Below are 27,161 nucleotides of genomic sequence, written 5' to 3'. Positions count from 1 at the left end.
TTCAAAAATGCTTGCAGTTCTATGAGGAAATGATTTAAATGAAACCAGGTACTATTGTATTATAAGTTAAAAAAATTAAACATCTTCATTTTTGCAAATTGTAGTTACTAAATTTGGATCAAGTGCTTTAAATAACATAAACTGTTATTTGTGATAAACTGATACTTGTGTAATTTTCTAAGGCTGCCAAGACCTATTAACATTTTTGGATAAATCATATCTAGGGTTTTATATTTAGACCTGGACTTTCTACATGCTGTTCATTCCATGGCTACAAAACAATTTGACTTAAAAAGAAATTAACCTACTAAAATATGTATGTCCATGTGCATCCTCTGTCAAGGAGCTAACTTTATGCATTTTTTGGATGGTGCCACAAAATATTTGTTAAATATTCACAAGGAAAATTCCTTTCATTCAGTAACCAGCATCTCAATAATAAAAGTAGAATGAAACACTGCTAATGAACTCACAAAGAAATAAATTTACACCTGTATTTCTAAACCTGAACCTTTCAAAAGAGAGCTCAAGTTTCAAATGGATTCTCTTTTTACATACATTATACTCATCACTCACTGCAATAGTTTTCTTTTCCCTATCACTGATGTGCTGACAACTTTCCAGTTATTTGACCGTTGAATGTAATTCATTATTTTTTTTCTTGAAGTCTTCTGATTTCCTGTTTTAGCTTAGAATAGTCACTTTGGGGACTCTAGTATAGTTATCATTCTTTAATTTTTTAAATTTGTTTTCACACTTCTGTGTTAATTATGTTTCTTGCATCCTGTGCTTTCCTCCTTTCTTGGATTCCATTTTACTGAGCTATAGAATATCCTTAACTTTTAAAGCACAGACACTAGAGAAGTAAATTGTCCTAATACGTAAACATTTTGATTTTTCATTATAATAAATTGTTGATTTAGTTACTATAGAATCAGGGTTAAAATTATTTTTGCCGCAGACCTTTGGAGGTTACTGGTAAAATGTCTTTCATCCTCCACTCATCCAGAAGACACTGTGATGATTATTTAATTATCACCTCTTTCTGGGTTTTCTGTGTTTATTTGGTAAGTTATTGACTTTGTTTTCTTTTTCATTCATCCTGATTAGCACTCAGTTGACTCTTTCCATCTGAAGCTCCTAGTATTGTGAACTGTGAAATTTCCTCTTTTTTTTTAATTATTGCAATCCCACTTTTTTTCTTTTTTCTCCCCATTTTTACTAGAACTTCTCAGTTGTTGAAGCTGCAAGATTCATTTTCTTGTGTTCCATGCCTTTAAATATTTTCTTACATTTTCCTTGAAAAAATATTTTTGATTTATGATTAGGAATATTTCTTAGATTCTTTTAGATTTTCTTAAAAATACCTCTTTCTTACATTTATATTTATGTTTTATACTTCAAATGTGTCTTATGTCTCTTCTTTTATAACATTGTATTATTTTATAGCTGCAATATCTTCTCAAACTTCTAGTACATTCATTAAAATTACTACAAAGTTCTCTTAATTAATTAATAACAGTCACTTTATCACTTTTTCTTAATATTGATCTGTTCATTCATCTTAGTCCTTCTATTTTGTGATGTTGGAATTATTATGATGTTTTATCAGCCTCTCCTACATACAGGAAAAGGCAGGATGCTGACTGAAGATTGTGAATATGTCAGATGGCATGCAGTACTTTAGAAGACAGGCTAGCTGCTCTTGCCCCATTTCTATCACCTTCCCAATGGAAAAACTTAATATTATTATTGTAATAAAAATAGGGGAGAAGAGCTTTGTTTTGAGATGCTACCAACCACATTTAGGGCCTTCTTATCCAGAGACATTGTTCAGTCTCCTTACAGCAAGAATTCCAGTTTGTCTTGGGATGTAAGCTGTTAGCACATTGGCAGTCTTGTTGCACCATCTGATACAAACTATTTTCCATTGTGAAAGATAGTCACTCAGCAATTTCACACCCTGAGTTTTGCATTATCTCTCGTGCCTACTGTCTCTCTATCTCATTTTCAAGTTTGGAAGCCTTCTGGGACTCCATCAGTGCTTTTACCACCTTTTTATTAATTCACTCAAGTATTCATACGAGCTTCCCTGGTGGCTCAGATAGTAAAGAACCTGCCTGCAACGCGGGAGACCCAGGTTCAGTCCCTGGATTGAGAAGATCCCTGGAGAAGGGAATAGCAGTCCACTCCAGTATTCTTGTTGGGAGAATCCCATGGACAGAGGAGCCTGGCGGGCTACAGTCCATGGGATCACAAAGAGTTGGACATGACTGAGTGACTAACACTTTCACTTTCATGTACTTATAAAAATCTCTGATCACACTTAGACCACAGTGTGAGAAGATTTTCTGAATTTATTACTGCTTTTATTTCTTTACTCTCATTTGAATATGATTTGCAAAGGAAGGCACTAAGTACATATGATCAGTATCTATTAAACTAGAAGCCTCATTTCTTAATCCTCAGTGTCTCATATAGTAACAGATTAATACTATTTGTACAATAAATATTTGTCAAACCCAACTGACCCCACATAAAAAGAAGAAAAATTGCATTATAGTTTTAGCTTATTTTCTGTTGATCAGGCTTGATGATGAATTATGATTATTGTTATTTTTAAATCTTATTTACTTTCAAAGAAAAGGGTATAAATTGACACAAATACCTTCAAAAGCATATATTGCCTTCTGTCTCAAAAAATGGTTCAATTTTTAGTAAGAATCTTTAAGCAAGTTTATAACCTTCATATTTATTTTCCAACAAGAAAGAAAACTTCCTGAGATCACTGAATGCATTATCCTTTCTTTAAGTCTTGCTGTTTCACTCCCATAAATAGATTCCACTTGGACAGATGACTCAGTTTCAAGTTCGAGATACACGTTTCTCCTTTGCTCCTGATGTTTAGGTGTGGATGTTCTTATATTTTTGATTGATGTCATGCTGCCTTCTCACCTCTATATATCTGCACCATGTCTCTCTAGTCCTCCTTTCTTTTATTTTGTTTTCCCCTTAATTCCATCATGCCTGTGGTTATAATTCCTTTAGTTGCAATATGATACTTTGAAATTCTGTTAGCAAAATGTAGAAGTGTAATTATAAGGATACAGTGTATTCCTTGTCGGGTTAATTTATTCATCTTTCACTTGGCTGCAATATCCTCTAACTCCCCAAGTAAATAAACTTCAGCAGCCTTCAATGTGTTCTCCACATGGCAGCTATGAGAAATACTTGTATTTCTTTCTAAATTTATTTAAGTAGTGATATATATTTATTTTATCTTCAATTATAAAAGACTTTACACATGACATAAAATAAATACTATATCAAATATAACCTGAACTTAACAAATGTTAACACTTTATCATAATTACTTTATGTGAAGTTTTAAAAGAAAATATTTCATCTATGTAGCTGATGTCTCCTGACAGTCTTTCCTCTTCCTTCTTGCCTAAACTTAATGTATATCAATTATTTCATGTTGTATAAACTAAAATATCTGTGTTTCTACATATAAACAGTATATATTATACTTTTAGTGGATTTTTTTTTAACATTTTTGTGCTCAACTGAAAGTTTTTGAGATTTATCACTGTTGATATGTATAGCTATAGTTACTTCATTTGAACTAGTTTATATTTACTTACCTTATCACTTACTAACAGGTATTTAGGTTGCTTCCAATTTTTTGCAATGGCAAAACAAACCAAAAAAGGAAAAAAAAAAAAAATACAAGAACTATCCTTGTGCTTTTTCAAGCCTGTGCACATCTCTTAGAATTCCTCCAGAATAGTCCAGACTTTGTTCCTAGAAGACCTATACCATAGAGTATGAACCTTATCCAATTTATAAGACATTGTCAAAAAGTTTCCCAATGCACTGAATTACATTTCCACTGGCAATATACAAAGTTCCCATCGATTCACCTCATCATCAAGTAGAACCATCAGACTGGTTCATTTTTCCTAAACTACTCAGAAGAAAATAAATACTTTCTCATTTTTCTTCAGTTTGCACTAGCTTGATTACTCGTGAGACTGAGGGTATGATTTTTGAAAATTTGGAGCTTACCTTATGTGAATGACTTCTTTATAACTTTTATCCCATTGTTTGAGTGTGTGTGTGTGTGTACATGAGCTTTCAATTTTATTTCACTCATTATTTTTCATCTCTGATGGATAATGTCTATTTCGCTCTCACTTTTACAGAAAAGTTACACTATATTCCATATCCAATTTCTTTCTTTCAGTAGGAAACATATTTCTAAATTTTACTGAGGCTTCCATTGCTTGTGTGAAAATCTCCTGTCAGTCTAAATTTTGTTATTGTATAAATAGTTGGTGTTTTATTTTGTGGTTGTAAAACTTTAATCATTACTTTCTAATGTTCTGTATTTTCACTGTAGTATCTCTGGTTGTGTGTTTGCTTATGCTTTCCTGCTTGAGACTCGGCATACTTCTTTAATTAGTTCTGAAAAACTGAATTCATTGTCTCTTTGAATATTGCTTCTCTCACTTCTGAAACCCACTTCCGAAATCCTTTAAAAAATATGTAGTCCTTTATCACAACATAACTAGGACTCTCACAGCGTAGCTGCTATCCAACTCTCCAGCCTTGTCTCTCAAAGTGTCCTTCAGCCAAGAGTCCTCTCTAAATTGCTCACACTCAGGGGTTCTCTTCTATCCAAGTACCTTGAGAGGCTCTTCCCTAAATGGACTTCTAGAATCACTTCTGTTCTACCAGTTCACTGTAACTCTTCCTTCAGGAGTGCTTCACCCACCTTCTCACATGGTTTTATGTCCTCTTATAATAGCTTGTATTTATCTTTCAAAGCACCTGGGGCATTTGTGCTTTTACAGTTACGTGTTTGAGAACCTCATTGATGTCAGGCCATTCCACTAGATATCCTGTTCCATGGGGGCATTATTTTGCTTGTTTCTGGGTTTTTTTGTTGTTATTCTATTAGCATTTTTAGGCATTTGGGAAATAGCACTGTACAGACCAAAACCAGTCAGGAACTACTGAACCATTAGGGCCCCAGGCAGTGTATTTATCTCTGAAAAATCATTTTCACTTTCCTCACAGTAGACTAGCTTTCTCTCCTTTGCTGAAGATTAAAAAAAAAAAGGCTTAGGTAGGTAACCACTCTGGGTTAAACAGTACACAGCACACATGAGCCAAGATGTTCATCTATCTATCATGATATTTAGGTGTCCTTCCACTTGAATTTCTTTGATATCTGGCCAAGAGCTAGAGAATGTGATACCTACTCTGTGCATCATTTAAAAAGCAGAGACATTACTTTGCCAACAAAGGTCCATCTAATCAAAGCTATGGTTTTTCCAGTAGTCATGTATGGATATGAGAGTTGGACTATAAATAAGGCTGAGGGCCAAAGAATTGATGCTTTTGAACTGTAGTGTTGGAAAAGACTCTTGAGAGTCCCTTGGACTGCAAGGAGATGCAACCAGTCCATCCTAAAGGAAATCAATCCTGAATATTCATTGGAAGGAATAATGCTGAAGCTGAAACTCCAATACTATGGCTACCTGATGCGAAGAACTGACTCATTGGAAAAGACCCTGATGCTGGGAAAGATTGAAGGCGGGAGGAGAAGGGGACGACAGAGGATGACATGGTTGGATGGCATCACCAACTCAATGGACATGAGTTTGAGAAAACTCTGGGAGTTTTTGATGGACAGGGAAGCCTGGCATACTGCAGTCCGTGGGGGTTGCAAAGAGTCAGACATGACTGAGTAACTGAACTGAACTCTGTGTATCACTTATAGCTAAGTCATTTTCCCCTGATTTGATTCTAGAATTCAGTGATTATGAATTTTAAAGTAACACCTTCAAAAATCAAATAGAAAAAGAAGTGCTTTTGCTCACAGTTGAATCAAAGAAACAACCTCAGTGAATTCATACAACAAGTTTTGTTGAGTCCCTTTTGTATACCATTCACATATTTGTGAATGGTATACACATTCACAAGAGTAAAACCAACAAGGTCCTCAGTCTCACTGAGATTGAGATTTAGAGAGAAGACATTATTCCAATGCTCATCTACTACTAAACAAATAATATTAAAAAAATGTGATAACTTTAAATGAAAGAAATGTTTTCTTGTGAATATTTAACAAATTAACTAGACCAATAAGGGAAATCGCAGTAGGAGGGGAAAATGTACTTCACAAGTTTAACTCCTGAGCTAAGATTTTTATAAAAAGTAAGAGTTAATTAGACAAAGAGGAGAAGTCAGAGCATTTCAAGAAAAAATAGTATGTTCAAATGCCTTAGGGTGGGAAGCAGACTGGCAATTATGAGGATCCAAAAGAATATCAAGAAGTGTGAGAAAAGAAAGGGAATATTATTTGAGTTGAATATAGAGGGTTCTCAAAGCTAAGGAATGTTCAAACTACCATACAACTGCACTCATTTCATATGCTAGCAAAGTAATGCTAAAAATTCCCCAAGGCAGGCTTCAACAGTATGTGAACCAAGAACTTCCAGATGTACAAGTTCGATTTAGAAAAGGCAGAGGAAACAGAGATCAAATTCTAACATCCATTGGATCATAGAAAAAGCAAGGGAATTAAAAAAAAAATCTACTTCTGATTCATTGACTACTCTAAAGCCTTTGACTATGTGGATCACAACAAACTGGAAAATTCCTGAAGAGATGAGAATACCAGACCACCTGACCTGCCTCCTGAGAAATCTGTATGCAGGTCAAGAAACAACAGTTAAATCTGGACATAGAATAACAGGCTGGTTCCAAATTGGGAAAGGAGTACATCAAGGCTGTATATTATCACCCTGCTTATTTAAAAGCTATATGCAGAGTACATCATGAAAAATACTGGGCTTAATAAATCACAATTTGGAATCAAGATTGCTGGGAGAAATATCAACAACCTCAAATGTGCAGATGATAATCACTCTAATGGCAGAAAGTGAAGAGGAACTAAGAAGCCTCTTGATGAAGGTGAAAAGCTGGCTTAAATTCAACATTCAAAAACCTAAGGTCATGGCATCCATTCCTATCACTTCATGGCAAATAGATAGGGAAAAAGTGGAAACAGTGACACATTTTATTTTCTTGGGCTGAAAAATCACTGCAGATGGTGACTGTAGCCATGAAATTAAAAGACACTTGCTCCTTGGAAGAAAAGCTATGACAAACTTAGCGAATTAAAAAGAAGAGATAAAAAAAAGAGAGAGACAGAAACATTACTTTACCAACAAAGGTCCATATAGCCAAAGCTATGGTTTTTCCAGTAGTCATGTATGGTGTAAGAGTTGAACCATAAAAAAGGCTGAGAGTCAAAGAATTGATGCTTTCAAACTGTGGTGTTGGAGAAGACTGTTGGGAGTCCCTTGGATAGCAAGAAGATCAAACCAGTCAATTCTAAAGGAAATCAACCCTGACTATTCATCAGAAGGACTGATGCTGAAACTGAAGCTCTAATACTTTGGCAAACTGATGCGAAGAGCCAACTCATTGGAAAACATACTGATGCTAATAAAGATTGAGGGCAAGAGGAGAGGGGGCACAAAGTATGAGGTGATTGAATGGCATGACTGACTCAATAGACATGAGTTTGTGCAAACTCCAGCAGATAGTGAAAAACGGGAAACCCTGGTGTGTTTTAGTCTGTGGGGTTGCAAAGAGTCGGACACAACTTAGTGATTCAACAACAACTGATGCCCAAGTGGTAAAGAATCTGCCTGCAATTCCGGAGGCTCATGTTTGATCCCTGGGTGGAGAAGATCTCCTGAAGAAGGGAATGGCAGCCCACTCCAGTATTCTTGCCTGGAGAATTCCATGGACAGAATAACCTGGTGGGCCATAGTCCATGGGATTGCAAAGACTCAGATAAGACTGAATGGCTAACACACACACACACACACACACACACATACACATACAACAACATATAGAAGGTCATTAGGAGTACTGTCTCATACTGGCTAAAAAGGGCTAATTGTTTTATTTTCAGAAATCTTGTGAGCCAGTTGTGAAATAACTGTTATTGAAAATCGAAATATACAAACCTATATTAAATACATTACATTAAAAAGAAAAGTTTTTTGTCTAATTCTAGTCATTCCTAATTATTTTACTACATTTTAATATGTATTTGTACTCCTGAGTTTATGTCTATTCTACTGGTACGGTGGAAACTATTTATAATGATACACACTTACATGTTTCTTCCCAGTCTTACATTCAGTGATGCTGCCTTACTCACTTGAAGTTAACCGTGGCATGAGACCACACCATGGAAACTGGCAAACTCTTTAAATCAGGATTCACACATATCCCTAAGAGCCAGTTATTCAACAATTACCAGAACAACACTGAGACTTTGCAAGCCCCTGGACACCATGTTAAATTGATATGTATCACAGAAGAAATGAGCAGGTATTGAAAGTTTTAAGCAGGGAATGACAAAAACACAATTCAGTGTTTTAAAAGATCACTGAGATTATAGAACTGAGAGGGGAGGCAAGGCTCAGACTGGGATCAAAGAAAGGAAGATGGAGAGAAGTGAATGTGGATTCAGGAGCTAAAACTGAAGGCCTAGCTCTCATGGTACTAGTATTAACCAATCACAGAAGACTCACATGTGGAAGAAGTAGATTCTCCATGTCCTCTCTACCTTCTGGTTGGTTATAATGTCTTCATTTTGAGCCCAATCTTGTGTCAAAGGGCTAACTTCACAGTTGAACACACTTCAGCCTGAGTCAGAGAGGAGGAAAAAGCCTACATATGGAAACATGAGATGAAGGGACTCATTCCATTTGAAAATAAATTATTTCTAAAGTCACCCATAGCTTCCTTCATAGTTAAACATAATAGTACATGGACGGCAGCTGTGAGAATGGTCTCTAAGATCTGTGACTTCAGAGAGTGTAAATGACAGAGGGTCAAACTTCCTGGCTCTGAAATTGAGCATTTGAGCCGAGACTATGTTTCCCAGGGACTATCCCAGACCATGACTTAACAGCGAAGAGACTCTAAGCTGGCCGGTCGTAGGAGGTGCTGGATTCCTTAACTCCATGGCTCTCCGCTGGCCCTGCCCAACTTGCCTTAGAAAGGCATGGCCTAGAACTCCATGTCTTCACAAGGACTCTCTTACACTCGGGGTTGATCCTGCATTGTGGTGTGATGGGCCTGCAGTCTTACTTGACTTCCTGATTCTGTCTTGTGTCTTTGGCATATACTGAGCAGCTATGAGTTGGATCCTTCCCCCAAGTGGTAGCAGACAAAAGTAGTGTAGATTCCTGGATACAAGAGAATGTTTCACCTCCTTCACCAAGGACATAGACACCTCTTTCTTCCAGCCTAGAAGCAGCAGATCATTGCCTATGTCTTAGAGTTTAGAGGACTTCTTGCCATCCCCCTAGTGCTGAAGGCTTCTGTTGTGTAAGAAAGGTCTGGGAAATGCGTGAGTTTTTTTGCCCAGGAGGGACTCTTTGCAGTCTCTGCCTGCCCTCAGAGAAGCCTATGGAAAAAGGGGCACCAAGTGAGAACAGGCTACATTGTGTCTGGGGTCCTCAAGTTTCTACCTTGTCATGATAGCACATCCTGCCTTTAATTGCTCTTTAATGTCTTGGCTATTTTCTTTACTCACTTTTGTGTACTACATCTTTTCCCTGTGATTGGCCAAAGATGGAACAGTCTTTGTGTCCTGTCTACCCTCACAGGGTTTGGAGCTCTTTACAGTTAAGTTTATTTGGTTACTTTGTGATCTCAGTTCTTTGATAATCTCTAGAAAAGTTTTGATTTTTCCAGGTTATCAGGCTTTGTTTCATTTCAGCATGAGATTAATGTTCTCCTATGCTTTCTACAGGGTAAGTCAGAAGGAAAGCCCCCTCCTCTGTTTAAAATCAGTTTAATAACCAGTGGGGAGAAGGGGAGGGGAGGGGAAAATAGGAGTAAGTGATTAAGAGGCACCAACTACTACATATAAAATAAATAAGCTACAAGGGTATACTGTACAACACAGGGGATATAGCCAATATTTTATAATACATTTAAATAAAGGGTAACCTATAAAAATATCAAGTCACTTTGTTGTATACCTGAACCTAACATTGTAAATCAGTTTTAAAAATCAGTTACATTTCTGTATTAGATTTTATCTTTGGATACAGCAGAGTCAGGGATAGAACATATACATAAATAACATATTCTAGACATGTGAAATCATTATGTTATCAAATAGTTTGTGCTCTTCTGGTAGATACTCTAAATTTGTTGAATGAAAACTTAAGAACAATGGAATTCACCATTCAGTATTAGTCCCTGTTCCCATATCTGATTATGAAATAGGAAGACATTTGTGGTATATTTTGCTTCGGGTCGTTATTCAACATGATTACCTTGTCCTTTTTACCAGGTGGTTGACCAGATCGATACCCTGACCTCTGACCTACAGCTGGAGGATGAGATGACTGACAGTTCCAAAACGGACACCCTGAATAGTAGCTCAAGCGGGACAACAGCCTCCAGCATAGAGAAGATCAAAGTGCAGGCCAATGCCCCCCTCATTAAGCCCCCAGCCCACCCATCTGCTATCCTCACGGTCCTGAGAAAGCCAAACCCTCCAGCGCCTCCTCCACGGTTGACACCCGTGAAGTGTGAAGACCCCCAGCGAGTGGTGCCCACTGTCAATCCGGTAAAGACCAACGGCACCCTTCTGCGAAATGGAGGCTTCCCTGGGGCACCAACCAAAATCCCCAATGGAGACATCTACTGCAAACCCAGCAGTAACTTGGACAAGGCTCCCGGGCAGCCTCTGATGCACAGACCCGAAAAAGACAGGTGCCCCCAAGCTGGGCCTCGGGAACGAGTAAGGTTTAATGAAAAAGTCCAGTACCATGGCTATTGTCCTGACTGTGACACCAGGTATCACGTAAAGAACAGGGAGGTCCACTTACACAGTGAACCCGTCCACCCACCAGGAAAGCTTCCTCCCCAAGGCCCTCCCCACCCACTTCCCCCTCATCTCCCTCCTTTTCCACTAGAAAACGGGGGGCTGGGAATAAGCCACAGTAACAGCTTCCCGCCCCTCAGACCTGCAACTGTGCCTCCTCCCATTGCACCAAAACCACAGAAGACGATCTTGAGGAAGTCTACCACTACAACAGTGTGATGTATGCCATTTAAAAGCATTTTTTTTTGTTGTTTTTTTTGTGTTTTTTTTAAATTTTTCTATATTATAAACATAAAATAATAAGTAATGAGCACTTTCTACTCAAGCAATAAAAAGCCCAAATATATTTATCCTGCATTCAGCAGAGTGACATAAAAATCACCTGGTAAGTATGCAGTACCTTGTTTATATCCTGAGTATTCATTGTTTAAAAAGTTACATGATCAGAAACCACAGAATATTGAAAAAACTGAATATATCATTTTTTTACAGTTAACCCATTACAAACTGTAGATGTCAAAGATTTTGATTTACTATAAGAGATGGGATTAGATTCATTTTATTCATGCCTGACTCATCTATGCATTAATAACATGCCATACTCTTAACTTCAATGTCATGCTTTTTAATAAGAAATTTTAATACTGAAGGACTGTTTTATTATTTTTTTCTAAAGATGTTTGTCACTAGTTTTGCATAATTAAATGCTGAGGATGATACAAGAAGGTTTATTTTCTATGCTATACAATTATGATCCTATGTCCACCTATATATGTAATGAAAGATTTGGTCTGTGGAAATATATGTCAATAAACAACGGTAAATAATAACAAAACCAAATGTTCCTCGGAATTCAAATGAAGCAGTGGTTCACTCAGTGGTAATTAACATGGTAATTTACATCAAAATGGATAGCAACTCTGACAGAGTTTGGAGATCACTGTGAGTATAAGTCAGAATGTTTCAAATTAAATGTCATAATCCAGGTACTAAATAGGACTGTACACATTTTCATATGGTGTGCTTCCATTTTGGCACCTCAAGGATGATCTAGTGCATGCCAGCCCTTGAAGGTCCCCCTCACTCTCAGCATGCCTCCCGGACGCTCCATAAACCAGCTCACTGAAGCAGTGGGATGACTCACCTCCTGCATCATCAGGCTCTCTGCCTCCCCAAGGGCGTCCCTCTTTTATAGGCGAATCATACGGGAAAATACAGATGTTTCCGGAACAGGATGTTTTTAGCATTTGCCTTAAGCTGATTCCCTTCAGAGGTGAAATATGCCAGGGTTCTTTGTTATTCTATAAAAGGGAGAGAGGAAATCCTTTCCTTCTAATATCCAATAAATGTGCTTCTCTTTAATTTGTCAGCTTAGGTGATACTTACCCAATTCTTAACTACCATGATTTGGACTGATAGTGTGATTTGCCCTGGAGTGAGAAATGGGTTTACTCCCTTAGAATCATGATGAAAGGTAAGTGCCTGGGCAAAATGTGTCCATAAAGTGGCAGGAGTAGAGGGAGTCTTTAGTGGAGATTTGATTATTATGCAACTTAAAAAAGAATACTGTAATACTTTTGAATATTTGGGTTTTGATCTCAAAACTTTAATTTTTGCTGCTGCAGAGAGGTACTCTTCAATCATATTTCTTTGTTGCCTTTTTCAAGTTATATCATAATAATTTGGAATACTATTTTTGAACAACTTCCTATTTAAAGTGATAATATATTTTAAGCATAATTTCCTAAAGAAAATAAGTTTATTTTTTAAAGGAACAATGAAATAAGGAAAAAAAAATAGAGATATCATGTTGAAAATTTACTCTGCATGATTTTTGTTGTGTGTGTGTTGGACATGAAGATAATGCAAGCAGAATAAATCCAACTTTTCAGAAACTTACAGAACACAAGACCAATAATCAAAGACCAGAATGTAAAGTGTATTAACTGTATGATCCGTATGTTTAATAAATGTGTGCCAGGTAAACAAATAATTGACTTATTGAATATCAGAATTACACATATATTCTTAATGTTTTAATGTGTTCATTTAGGCTTGTTATAAGTAAACCCAGGATTTTATCACCTTTCTAGATTTAAATATTTACATCCTTTCAAATGTCCATCTGGTGATAGGCCTTTTTATATTACAGTAGTAGAAGACTTGCTCTTTTCTCTCTTCAGGCCCTCTTTCTTCCACAGCCAATTACTGTGACCTAATAATTATAGTTTGAGACTTTGAACCTTGTGATGTCTTGGAACCAACCTGGACCTCAAAATTGATCTTACTAACAGTCACATATCATCCATGGAGCAGATAACTCATTTGCACTAAAGCAAGTTGAATAAGCTGGATGATTTAAGCTTGCTGGTTAAGGATATTTGAGCCAGATGCTTAGACACAGTCTCTGAAGTTCAAAGCCATCTCTCTTCCTCAAATTTTAGACAAAGCTGCCTCATAAAAGATCATCTTTTTATGTTTGATTAGTGACGTATGCCAAAACCACAACTCCTGTTTTTATTTAACACATTTATAAGTTACTGGCCTGTAGAGCTGCGTTCAGCCTCAGCGTTAAGACAATTACAGTTGCTGACCTTCTTCTCTTATTACAGTCTATCACTTAGTCAACATTAAATGGTAGATTACAGCAAGTGTTGGGCATTCTTTTTAGTTTTTTGTTCCATATGTTCCTTTTTATTTTTTATTTTTTCACTAATGTATAGAATAGAATATATTGGGCCAATAGGGGTTTTTTACCCAATAATTTTTTAACATTCACTGGAACTTAGTCATGCCTCTAAATATATATAAACTTGTAAAACATGGAAAGTAATTAACATAGAGTGTCATAATATTTGCCTGGAAACTTGCAATTAAAGTGTCATAAGTGGCAGTGCAGTTTTTGTAATCAGCCAACTCTTGCTTTTGAAATTTAAATTCTGAAATGCAAGTTCTGCACGTCATTTATTAAATCATCGTAAAACATGCTCTATATTTTTTCTTCCTTAATATACCAAAGCAGGATTTTTTTTTTTCCCAAATCTTTAAGAGCATGGTCTTTTTTCACATCATGATTTTAACTCTTTTATTCTACTCCATGGAGTAGTATACCAAAAAGCTGACCTGCATATTCCTTTGGAAGATAATGTTTCTACAAAATAAAAGTGGTAGTACTGCTTATGACCGTATCTCTTTATAGTGAAAGGTAGAACATATGGCTCAAAAACCTATATCCATTAATTAAATTGGAATAAGAAAAATAGGCAGAGGCTGAGGTGGTGAGATGGTTAGATAGCATCACTGACTCAATAGGCATGAATTTGAGCAAACTCTGGGACATGGTGAAAGACAGGGAAGCCTGGCATGCTGCAGTCCATGCACACACAGCTTAGCAACTAAACAACAAGGAAAAATTTTGTCTTGTTAGTTTAAACACAGATGGTCCCATTTTTGTGATGAGAGGTTATTGTATCTCCACTGCTAAGTGGTGAAAAGAAAAGAAAGTTGACCAAAGTTCTCTTCCATCTCTCAGTAGTTATAGGAGTTATAAAAGGAAATAAAACTGATTTTTTTAGGCCATGCTTAAGCTAAATATAAAATACCTGCTAAAAAATACAGGGCATGGAAGAAAAGAAATTCCCCACTCTTCAGTCTGATTATATTCATACCTCCTCTTATTAGTTTAATAATAGTCTATGAAAAAATGTCTGCCATTAACTGAAGCGATTTAATTAACCTGAAAAATCTTGGGTTTGAATTATGCCTGCATCTAACTGCTTAAAGAATAAAGGAATAAGGCACTGTACATTATATGGCTTTCTTTAGACAAATCAGTAGTTGCTTTTAACATCACCAAAAACAGCAGCTACACAGTCTCTGAAACTCTGCAGGACGTTTTATCTGCATGTTCTAATTATAGCTCTTGGATGCTCCGTGAAGAAAAGGCTGAGTAGTTCCACATGTAATTGCTCTGGGAATGATGTAATCAAGTCTTGAATCACTGCCTTGACTGAATTTTTTCCCATGGAATATAGGCAATAATGCAATGTCTTGTATTTGTCCTGGTTCAGGTTTCTTTCCTGTTTCTCTGGTCTTTCCCCAGTTTCACATGCTGTAATGTACACTCAAATTTGTAGCAAAAGATTGCATTGTTGTGCATTTGTACCTAGTGATGTTTTCTAAGTGAGGAAATGCTTTATGAGCAATAAAATTCCATATCACATAATTAAGTAAAGTACACAGAATCTGACGTTTACTAGATACTGTTGCAAAATCACAGACATTTTTTGAGTCCATATGGAACTGTGACACTGTATTCAAATTTTTAGACTAAACCTTTCACGATTTTAGAATTGTGTAAGTTGCCTGATTCTGAAATAATGATAGGTGTGATACTGCCATTTGGGCAAGCAGCAGTGTTGAACATAAAACTGCATTGTTACTGTTTCGTCGCTAAGTCATGTCTGACTCTTTTGCGACCCCATGGATTGTAGCTGACCATACTCTATCCACAGAATTTCCCAGGCAAGAATACTGGAGTGGGTTGCCATTTCCTTCTCCAGAGGATCTTCCCGACCCAGGGATCAAGCTTGCATCTCCTGCATTGGCAGGTGGATTTTTTTACCACTGAGCCACCAGGGGAACCCATAAAACTGCATTAGCTGCATTTTAGTGGAGCATCCCTTAAGAAGGGTGTTATTTCATTGGAAGCACTTGGATTTATCATTCCGGTCCTTTTGGATAAACCTAGAGCAGAGAAGGTATTGGCATGAAAGAGCCTCGTAGGCTGCAGTCCATGGTGTCTCTAAGAGTCAGACACAACTGAGCAACTTCACTTTCACTTTTCACTTTCATGCATTGGAGAAGGAAATGGCAGCCCACTCCAGTGTTCTTGCCTGGAGAATCCCAGGGATGGGAGAGCCTGGTGGGCTGCCGTCTACGGGGTCACACAGAGTCGGACACGACTAAACTGACTTAGCAGCAGCAGCAGCACAGTGGAACATAAAGAAGCTCTGCAAACAATATTCTCTTTAAAACATAGTTAGATCAACCTGGGATACAGAACTATGTGAAGACCAAGCAAAATACATAGGAAACTTTGCTTATGACTTGTGACTTCCAGACTGATCAAAGATGGGTAAACTAATATTTTTAATGTTTTCTGAAACTTTATATACATTAGTTTTTTCTAATTCTCATATGAATGTATAAAATAGAAATTATTAACCTGATTTAAAAGTGAAGAAATCCAGAACCTCAGTTTCAGTGCTTTGTCAAAACTGACCCCTTAGTAAATGACTGGCTGGCATTTTATTAATAGTACCAGCAGGACTTCCATGTTTTTTTCCCCACAATATCAGCATTTAATTGTGTTCTTTAGAGCCCTGAACTTTGCCCTTTTTTTCCTTTGTTCTGAGGAGTTATTTTGACTCTTGAAAGGGGATGTCTAATATTATTTTGACATTCCTAATATGTTTGATCTTTGCAGAATGTGAAAGGGATTTCAGGCAATTTCCCTACCATCAAAATGAATGAGCTGTTGAATAATTCAAGCTTCATTTTCTCATGTGTTATACCAGAGGCGTTACCTTTCTGGTTTTTTATCTTAAGTTAAAAGGCTGTCTATTATTCTGGATTATTTTTCCCCTAACAAGTTCTGATTTTATAGTAGTAATACCATTTGACACTACCTGTGTCACTTCCATTACTGGTATTTCATTTAGGAGTTTCATCTGTTTAACATTGACCCTGACAGCTAATAGATCCACTCTGTGGATCTATCTAAAGAACCAGTGCATTAGAGCTCTAATAAAAGCATTTCCATCCTTTTGTTATTAGACTATAGATAGGTTTTTTCAACTATTTGATGATGTAGTTGTCAATTATCCTAACCACCAAAGGGAATTTGGGGTCAGCTAAATAAAACATCGTGTGCCCTTGGGTAGGTTAGAGTTGATGTTGACAATACATGCTATCTAGCCCTTATCAATGGTTTGCCTTGGGTCATTCTTCTGTGTGTTTTTGTGTTATTTTTCCCTCATAATATCATTTTCCCCCCCTAAAAATGCCATGTCTTAGACACTGTATTATTATCTACATTGTACAAATGAGGAAACTGTGCCACTGCTGTTCAAGGTCATAGAGCCAGGCGGTGGTCACAGCAGGATTGTAAGGCAGGAAGTCAGCTTCCACAGCCCACATTGTTCACCCCTTCTCAGGACTGCTCAAAGCACAGCCCCTGCACTGTGCACAGGTCATCTATAAAGCTTACAGACATTTAAGTGAAACTTACTTGAAAGATGCTGGCAGATAGAAAGTAAAAACATAAGCCAAGATAGACGAGTGCATGCTGTGGTAGCAAACAACTGGTATCACAGAAGCATTGAGCTGTTTCTCGTCTACTCCAAGTTTACCCTGATTCCCTCAGATTCTCCAGGGCAGGTATACCTCAGGTGGCCATTCAGTGATCCAGGCTGGGTTGAATGTGTCTCCAGCATCTGGCCATGCGTCCTCTTCCAAAATCACCACGACAGAAGAAGAGGAGACTGCAGAATCTTAGCTGTTCCTTTTCCTCAGTCCTTGTTTGTGTCATTGGCCAAAACTAGTCATGTAGCCCTTTCTGTCATCCCCATATCCTCAAGAAAGGAAAGAATATCCACATGTGGGTGAGTACCAGTCATTTCAACCATGGTTTCCAAAGGAGTAACTTTTTGGCATGTGTATAATGTGAATATGTTACAGACTTCCTTTTCTTTCCTTTTCATATTACTTGACATTTGTTTAATCTCACCATAAGTTACAATGCCATGTCAGTTTAAACAAAGAAGGAGAGAAAAGATGTGACTCTAACAGCCTTGCTAAAAATTTAATGGAGGAAATTGACAGCATTTATGAAGATGACAGGTAGATTTTATCTCAACCTTAGCAGTCCATTCTAAAGATCAGTCCTGGGTGTTCTTTGGAAGGAATGATGCTAAAGCTGAAACTCCAGTACTTTGGCCACCTCATGTGAAGAGTTGACTCATTGGAAAAGACTCTGATGCTGGGAGGGATTGGGGGCAGGAGAAGAAGGGGACGACAGAGGATGAGATGGCTGGATGGCATCACCAACTTGATGGATGTGAGTTTGGGTGAACTCCGGGAGTTGGTGATGGACAGGGAGGCCTGGCATGCTGCAATTCATGGGGTTGCAAAGAGTCGGACACGACTGAGCGACTGAACTGACTGACTAGCTATCATAATTGAATTCTGAGATTATTCACCAACATATATGTTTTATTTAAACATTTGAGGAGTGCAATTTTTGAATGAAGAATTTTTCAGTATATTAGGATACTATATGAATAGCTATCCTCATAACGATAGATCAACCTTTGACAACTTATTTACCCCAACTAGTAAAAAAAAATATGACATTCTACTACAGAAATTTGTCGTAGATAATGTAACTTATGTTTATAATGTTAATTTATAGGATAAAAATGTAAATTTGAAACCAGAAGATCTAGATTTGAGGTTCAATTTTCCCATTTCCCATGTGTTCTTGGTCAAATTGCTTAACTAGGTCTGAAGCTGGCTTTCAAATGAAGATTAACTGTGTTATTTTCTACCTAATAGGCAACCCACTCTAGTATTCTTGCCTGGAGAATTCCATGGACAGAGGAGCCTGGTGGGCTATAGTCCATAGGGTCACACAGAGGCGGACATGACTGAGCCACTAAACACAGCACAGAGTTCTTGAGTCACTATCCACTTGCCTGTGTGTACTCTGGGCTCACCCAGTCCTCCTTTACAAAGTAAGAGGCAAGAAGATTAAGATCAGCAGAAGGATGCTGCAATTTCTCAAACCCCAAGTGAATGTCTATGGCATCAGAACCGTAAGCTTCCATTCTTCTCAGACAGCAGTGCTGAAAGGTAAAAATGGATGAAGCAACACGGGTAGGCAGTTTTAGGATTCAAGAAGTCTGTACCCTGTAGCACAATTGAGCAGACAAAAATCACCAGATCATTCCACTTTATTCTTCGCATACATCAGAAACACGTCCCAAACTCTTCCTCTAGGTTGGTGCTAAGTAAATTATGTATGGCAGCATAGCTAATTACTGTTTACTTTATGTCTTGGTTTAAATTCCATTATAGTATTTGCATAGGATGAAAGCTCTGCTGACAGAGTGAGTTACATACAAAGTTCCATCATTCTTCTGCTTTATTTGCTCAAATTCCCACTATTTTCCAGCTCATGTCTCTTTCCTGATGTGCATTTCCTCTGCCTTATTTTGTTTATACCTTCATGAGGTACTTGTTCCCCAAATTGCATGATACCACACGTATTATTTCTACCAGAGTAATACTGATAGACTAACCATCCTCTACTAGCACCCAATTTCCTAAACTTTTTTCTATGTGTGTGTATGCTCAGTCGTGTCCAACTCTCTGTGACCCCATGTACTACAGTCCTCCAGGCTCCTCTCCAGGCAAGAACACTGGAGTGGGTTGCCATTTCCTACTCCAGGGGATCTTCCCAACACAGGGATTGAATCTTTTTCTTCCTCACTGGCAGACAGATTCCTTAATGGTGAGCCACCTGGGAAGTCCTTGTATTTCTCCTCTAAAGGATACCTTACAACATGTTGTTATAAGGCCCTAATGATTTAATGAATGTGAAAGTATTTTGCTAATAGTAAAACCTCAGTTTATACTTCTTACCAAATTACCATGTTCTGTATTAATCATGGATTGAGTTGTCTTTGCCTAGTTTGATGCTAATGATATTTTATTCATCTCATTTATAAATAATCATTTTACATAGTTTTTAAGTTACTATTTTCAAGTAAGCCTAATAATTTTCTTAGAACCCTCTTAGTTCAAATGTAGAACTCTCATTCTTGACTTATTAGATTTTGTGAATTAGAAAATGAACATGCTAGAAATTCAAGGTGACTACAATTGAGTCCAGTTTATTAAACTGTTTTGACAAGTATAGCTTAATTTTAATTATTTATGATAATATTTAATAGTACATGAGTAAATTCATTTATAATATAATTTATCAAATTAATTAAAGTCTAATACCACTGGGCCTTTATAACTCCTAAAAATGTTTGGTCAAATAAGAGATTAAATCATCAAGCTTTTGTTTAAAAAAAGGAATGTCTGTGTTTGTGGTTAAAAACATTGTCAGTGATATTAGTAAAATTTGACTATTAACTCTTATTTTGCTTTAAACAGAGTGTGATATACTTGACTACACTGAAATGGTGTGGTACCTCCCCAAAAGACTAAGAACCAAAAGTTATTTGATCACAGTGATTTATGACTTAAGTATAAGTAAATATTGCTAATAGCAGTCCAAAATTATCATCCAAAACAATTATTTTCCAACAATTCAAGCCACTCTTAAGGACAAAAGTGGAATATTTGGATTTCTCTCATCTTTGTTTTCCAAAACTTTATAGTTATGTCAAATAATGACTACATTCTGCCTAACATTTTAAATATAGTACTGATATTCTTTTTTTAATAGATTTATTTTTTCCTGAGTGGCTTTATTATCAGTATTACAGAAAATTAGTATTAAATTAGTATTAAATTTAGTATTAAAATACTAAAATAGCTCTTCTATGAAAGTTGCTCAGTCGTGTCTGACTCTTTGCAACCCCACGGGCTGTAGCCCACCAGGCTCCTCTGTCCATGGGATTCTCCAGGCAAGAATACTGGAGAGGGTAGCCATTCTCTTCTCCAGGGCATCTTCCTGACCAGGGATTGAACTCGGGGCTCCTGCACTGCATGCAGTTTCTTTACCATCTGAGCCACCAAGGAAGCCTATGATTTTCCAGTAGATCTTCTAATTATTAAAGCTCCAATTTTCAGCTGGATTTAAGCTGGATTTAAGCTGGATTTGGATACTCCTTCTCCTTTGCTCCTTTTCTTTTACCCAAGTGATTTGAATTTTTTGCCAGTTCGTGTGTGTGGTTGTGGGTGGGTGTGTGGTAATGCCATACTCAATCACACTCTCCTCATGGAGGCTTTTACCCCCTGCGTTTTGACGTTACATTGCCTCCTGTTTGTCACTCATACTCTTACCTCAGCTGCCAGACTCTTCTGCAGATCAGTATCAGTTGAGTCACTCAGTCATGCCCAACTCTTTGCAACCCCATGAACCTCAGCACACCAGGCCTCCCTGTCCATCACCAACTCCCGGAGTTTACCCAAACTCATGTCCATTGAGTCAGTGATGCCATCCAACCATCTCATCCTCTGTCGTCCCCTTCTCCTCCTGCCCCCAATCCCTCCCAGCATCACAGTTTTTCCAATGAGTCAACTCTTCGCATGAGGTGGCCAAAGTATTGGAGTTTCAGCTTCAACATCAGTTCTTGCAATGAATATTCAGAACTGATTTCGTTTAGGATGGACTGGTTGGATCTCCTTGTAGTCCAAGGGACTCACAAGACTCTTCTCCAACACCACAGTTCAAAAGCAATTCTGCAAATACCAACAGAGAAATTTTCCTTTCACTATTTCATCTCAATCCAGAAAATTTCAAGACTCAGGATAATCTGCTGTTTAAAATTCTTAAGTATGGGCTTGGCAGTTCAGTTCTAGCAAAAACCTTTCAGAGACTTCTAATCTAGGGAGCTAATTGGAGAGTAAAAGCTTTTCCAAGGCACCTAATCTAAGGGAGCTCAACACTAGTAAGACTGCTCCCGCCAAGTAGTCAAAATGGCCAACCTCCTGGCAGGCCTTGCTGCTGCTGCTGCTAAGTCGCTTCGGTTGTGTCCGACTCTGTGTATCCCATAGACGGCAGCCCACCAGGCTGCCCTGTCCCTGGGATTCTCCAGGCAAGAACACTGGAGTGGGTTGCCATTTCCTCCTCCTATGCATGAAAGTGAAAAGTGAAAGTGAAGTTGCTCAGTCGTGTCCAACTTGTAGCGACCCCATGGACTGCAGCCCACCAGGCTCCTCTGTCCATGGGATTTTCCAGGCAAGAGTGGACGGGTGCCATTGCCTTCTCCCCTAGCAGGCCTTACTCAGTTCCTATTACTATACCTTCTCCTGAGCCCAGGCTGAAATAATTTTTCCTCTCTGTTTCAAGAGAGGAGCTTTTGTAAATCTTGCTCACTCGATTTCCACTATTTATCTCAATCTTTTCATTACAAATAAAATATTAAAAACCCACAGTAGTAAAATGGGTACAACACAGGTAAAAATTCAAAAGTATAAAACATAAAAATGCCTTTGGGAAAAATACCCAACTATTAATTAAACAAATATGAATTTCAATACATATTATCTCTTAAATTAATATTGTGGAAAGGCAATTATTTATTATCTACTTTCACTAAAAAAAAAAAAGGATATTAGAGTAAAAGAAACTTACCATGATTAAATCCAGTCTCTTCACTTAATAGGCTATAAAACAGACCTCTTAGTAGGACAAGTAAACTCATTCGAATTCATGTAGAGAACTGGAAGTTTCCTCACCTGATATGAAATGTATTCTTGGGTACTTAAGCAGTTCCCAGTAGAAGACAGATTGCTGCATATTGATGCATGAGAAATGGGATCTTGGCAGAGAAGAAATAAGCAAGAAAATGTGAGCTAGTAATGTGAGGTTTATCACATATGCAGAAAGTGCTAGACAAAAAAAAGGAAGGGAAGTAAAAAGAAAATTGAAAAAAGGTAAGCAATTAAAATCTCATCTAAAAAGTGAGCCGAATACAATGGAATAAAATGAAGGCTATACACTTAATACGTGAAGGTTGAGTTGTATTTTTTACTGCTTAAACTTCGTTTATGTAGAGTGTGGCTATTTTATTTGACATACCTTTTTGAATTTGAAGATACACTCTACTTTGACAGCAATGTGGAAGAAAGACGTTTTCCTTCCCAGGAATGTAGATGGCTGATATGAGAAATTTGTGACTCAGGTGTGTTGTATAAAGAGGGCTTTGTGAAAGTCAGGTGTGTCTTGTAAATGTTCTCATGAGGAGGCTTTTAGTTAGGTTTATACTGTCTTTCACTGCATGCATTCAGGATCCATCTTACCTAAGCTCTACCAGATCGCTACGCTGGTATAGTCAGGGACATCTCAGTACTCTCAGGCAGCAAGGACTACACTGCCAGACTCAAAGAAAAAGAGGTAAATACTATTTGCAACTGGAATGTTATAGATAGCATTCTCCTTGAAAGTGAAAGTGAAAGTGAAGTCACTCTTTGCGACCGCATGGACACCAGGCTCCTCCATCCATGGGATTTTCTAGGCAAGAGTACTGGAGTGGGTTGCCTTTTCCTTCTCCTCAAGCCACCCTAAACCTGGCTCCACTTACTGGAGTAAATATACAAGTTGTATAAATTTTCTTCTCACTGAGGAAATTCTAATTCAGCACTTAACATAAAATTTATTTTCTAAGCCTAGAAAACTGAACCCCCATGTTTTCTGTTAGAGCACTTATTCTGTGAACTGAATCCAGAATGTTCTGTTGTGCTTGATAAAATCATTCTGATAAAGATGAGCAGTCCTCTCAATATATTTTTGACAGAACTCATGGAGTGAACAGTCTGCTGTGAAGTGTTTTATTGATTACCGTTACCTATAGCTTTTGCCATGGCTCTTATTTAATGTATTGTGCCTTGCAATGCCTGGGGAGATTGGAATGCAATTTGAAAAGACTATTTTTGTATCTTTGGTTCAGTGTGTGTGAGAGCTTTCTTGCTGATGGTTAAGATGTGTGACATTTACTTAGCTTAGGTTATAAAGGTTAGACCTCATAAATTTCCTAATCCATGAAATGAGGGAAGCTATACTGGATTTCTTATAACCTAAGGACTGATATAAACAGCAGCTGATACACACTAGTCCTTTAAACAACAGAGGAGTGGAATTGGAACTGGTAGTATATATTACCTTTAGGCATCTTAACTTGTTTTCTATATTGAGTTAAATACTAACAATGCATCTGGTTATATAAGCAAACAGAACTGTGCAAGTTTTGTTTTGTTTTGTTTTTTAAGTGTGAGAATTCAAACACAGAAGCTAATACAAGAACACAGTTTCTTACACTCCTTTCTGAACTTCCTAGGAAAATAGCTTCTTTAAAAAAGAAAAAGAAAAAATGGGGAGAGGAAACAAACACCAGTGAAGGTGGTAGAGAGGATAAAAGATGCCTAAATATAGCTTCTGAGCAGACAGTGCTGTGGAAAGCAGGATTTTCACAAGTGTGGGAGACTGACTCCCTTGGCTTGAGGTTCTTTTTAATCTCCTTTGCTGATCTGGGGATGTTATTACAAATCAGAATAAATGCAGGGTTTTTATAAAAAAGGAGTGCTAATTGTACCAAAGAAAAAACTGATGTTTTCCAGATGGAGAGATGAAGAAATCCCAGAATACATGTTCTAAAATTTCTTAAAGCTGTATGGTGTAGAAAGTAGAGCATCACTGTGCTAAGGGATATTTCAGATGTCCTCTGAGTCTGTTCCTTTGCGTTTGTGCTATACCAGTGTGGATCTCAGTGCTGGCCAGATATCAGCATCACCTGGGAAGATGTACAACATGTTCTATCCTGAACCAGTTCAATCAGAATCGCTCATAGTCAATATTAGCTCAATATTAGACTATTTTTAAATTACTCAAGTGATTCTACGATATCAGCATTTTAAGAACCACTAAATAATAATATACAGAGAATGATACATCCAATATTATTTTATCCTAATTGCAGCAGCATGAAATCAATATGGAATCTATTTATATTTTCCTTTTCCCATATAAGCAAGAGAAGAATGTACTTAGAAATCTATATTTTAAAGGGCTTATGTGGAGCACTAAAATCTTGTTTTGGTTAATGCAGCATTAAAAAGATAATCCCTGAGCTAGAGATGTACTTAAGGTCAATAGAAAGCGGGGAATGTATATATTATGTTGCCACTCAAAGTTCCTGTGATTTACTGCATCATTGTTTTAAAAAGTGAAAAGTAAAACTTGATATTAAATTGTGAGAGAAACCAAAAGTAGAAGTGCAGACATTTTAAGAATATTGCTTAAGTATCTGTAATATACAAGGAATCAGTAATTCTAAGTTAAATATGAATATAGAGTATTATCCTAATTTTATGACAATAATTCACTGTCATTTGTTATTCATATTTTCTGATGGTGTATTTAAGCTAAAGTATAAAATATAATATCCTGACATTGCTAGAAATCTTACAGTCTTCATGGCCTCCCTGAAATTCTTCTTTCTACAAGTCATGTTAATTAATTATAACAAGCTCAAATATATTGTGGTATTTTCCACATGTGCTTTAAACAAGCTTTAAGTGTCTGTATATGTCTTTCATTTTTATGCAAAGGAAGTAGAAGTCAATTTTCAAATTTTAGAAAAATAATATTCTGCATAACTACTTCAAGATTAATTTTCTGTTAATTATGTTTATTTTTCATGATCAGCTTATCTCCTTCACTAAATTTAACAAACTTTAAATTTTCTTATTCCTTTATTTTTATGCTCTTTGGCTAAAGAAATAAAAGTTATTGTTGGCATTCAGAGCATAAGCTTACAATAAGGACATATAATCATTAAAAATATTCAAATTATATATTAACTATTAATATTAACAGTTATAAATAATTTGCAGTGCTCTCTACTGATCTGGTTGTAATTACTCTTAGAAATAAATACTGCCAGTTTATAAGTTGAACTGGAGCCTGTCATAAGATGATATGGATTGAAAAAAGTTGTAAAGCATTTCAAAAAAATTATCAAATATTTCAACAGAGATCTTGGTATGTCACTGATTACTTATTCCATAACAGGAAACTCACCTTTGAAAAAGCACTTTTATTTAAAAATTCATATATTTTGTATCATTCCCCTTTAAGAGTCATGTAGCAATGTTCAGAGAAATGGAATCTAATTAAAATGGATGTAAAAATGGCGCCAAATAGTCTTCGGGATGATCTTACTAGAGAATAAAAAGCCATTTTCATACTCATGAAAATCAAACTGATAGTGATTTGTGCTTTATTTTTCACTCAGAGAGCCTCTTGGAAAGGGGGATTTCTTTGGGTTAACTCAGATCACATTCAGACTCAGTCTTTGAGATTTTACATTTACTATTACTGTCCATGCCATCCTCATGCTTCTTGATGAGACAGCTCTCTGATATTCCTGTGCCATGATTGTATCCGTTTCTAAAGAGAAAACTTGCAGTTTGGCTTAGGGAACAAAGTATTTGCCCTCTCTGCTTGGAATTTGGTGTGAGTGGCACTGCATTTGGGCTGGAGACCTTCTGGATCCTCTGGCCAAGAGGCAGCTGTCAAAAAGCCCATCACTGTAACAGGCGCTAATGTGCAGACCAGCTCAGCAGATGCCAGGAATATAACTTGCTGTTTGATTCCTTGAATCTGTTCTTACATAAAAAACAAAAGTTGTTTAACAACCGTATCATACCCATATACCTGATCTTTGCATGGAAAAAAGACATTTGGGATTTTCAGGGATCTCTGTTCTGAGAATTGTGTGCTTGGAAAGAGAGGGAGATAGAGAAAAAAGTAATTATTTACTGAACAACCATTATTAGTTATTTGGGTATTTTATTTCTGTAATATTTTATTTCATAAGAGAGAGACAGATGGATGGAATTCAATCATCTATGGCAAAACATCAATAAATCTGGTTGGTTCTTAAATTGTTTTCTATAACCCTATGTACAACCCTTTTTTTAATTAAAAATAAAACAGTGATTCAAAGTAATTTAAAAATTATGCAACAGAGGATGAGATGGTTGGATAGCATTCCCAACTCAATAGACAAAAGAGTTTAAGCAAACTCTAGGCAATAGGGAAGGACAGGGAAGCCTGGAGCCCTGTCTACAGTTGAGTTAAGCTGAGCAGAATGTAAAAACTGTCTTGATCTCCTTTAGGAGAGATGGTTATTCCCTTGTTACTGAGACCCGGAGACTTGGAAGGGTAAAGTTTACTTACCCAAGGTTTCCCAGCTATTAAGTTACAGAGTAGTGTTTGTGTGTGTGTGTTCAGTGGTGTACAACTTTTTGCAATCCCATGGACTGTAGCCTGCCAAACTCCTCTGTCCATGGGATTTCCTAGGCAAGACTATAGGAATGGGTTGCCATTTCCTCCTCCAGGGGATCTTACCGACCCAGGGATCAAACCCGTGTCTCCTGTGGCTCCTGCATTGGCAGGCAGGTTTTCTACTTG

At 37.1% G+C, this 27,161-nt stretch overlaps 1 protein-coding gene across 7 annotated transcripts in view; it reads left to right on the top strand.

Annotated features, from left to right (window-relative positions):
• Positions 1–27,161, top strand: part of PRR16 (proline rich 16) — a 290,513-nt gene that overhangs the window by 170,896 nt on the left and 92,456 nt on the right. For 4 of the 7 annotated variants that reach the window (XM_019964659.2, XM_070793272.1, XM_070793274.1 and 1 more), the window contains one exon: positions 10,409–27,161. This exon is cut by the window's right edge and continues 24,900 nt beyond it. In XM_019964659.2, the coding sequence (XP_019820218.2) occupies positions 10,409–11,164 (756 nt within the window). In that variant the 3' untranslated portion in view covers positions 11,165–27,161. The remainder of the gene's footprint in view (positions 1–10,408) is intronic. The other 3 variants (XR_011567600.1, XR_002181098.2, XR_011567599.1) reach the window with 3 other exon arrangements.

The sequence above is a fragment of the Bos indicus genome, chromosome 7 (genome assembly GCF_029378745.1).
Source record: "Bos indicus isolate NIAB-ARS_2022 breed Sahiwal x Tharparkar chromosome 7, NIAB-ARS_B.indTharparkar_mat_pri_1.0, whole genome shotgun sequence".
NCBI lineage: Eukaryota > Metazoa > Chordata > Mammalia > Artiodactyla > Bovidae > Bos > Bos indicus.
Note: the sequence above shows the minus strand (reverse complement) of the source record. Positions and strands in the feature narration are given on the sequence as shown.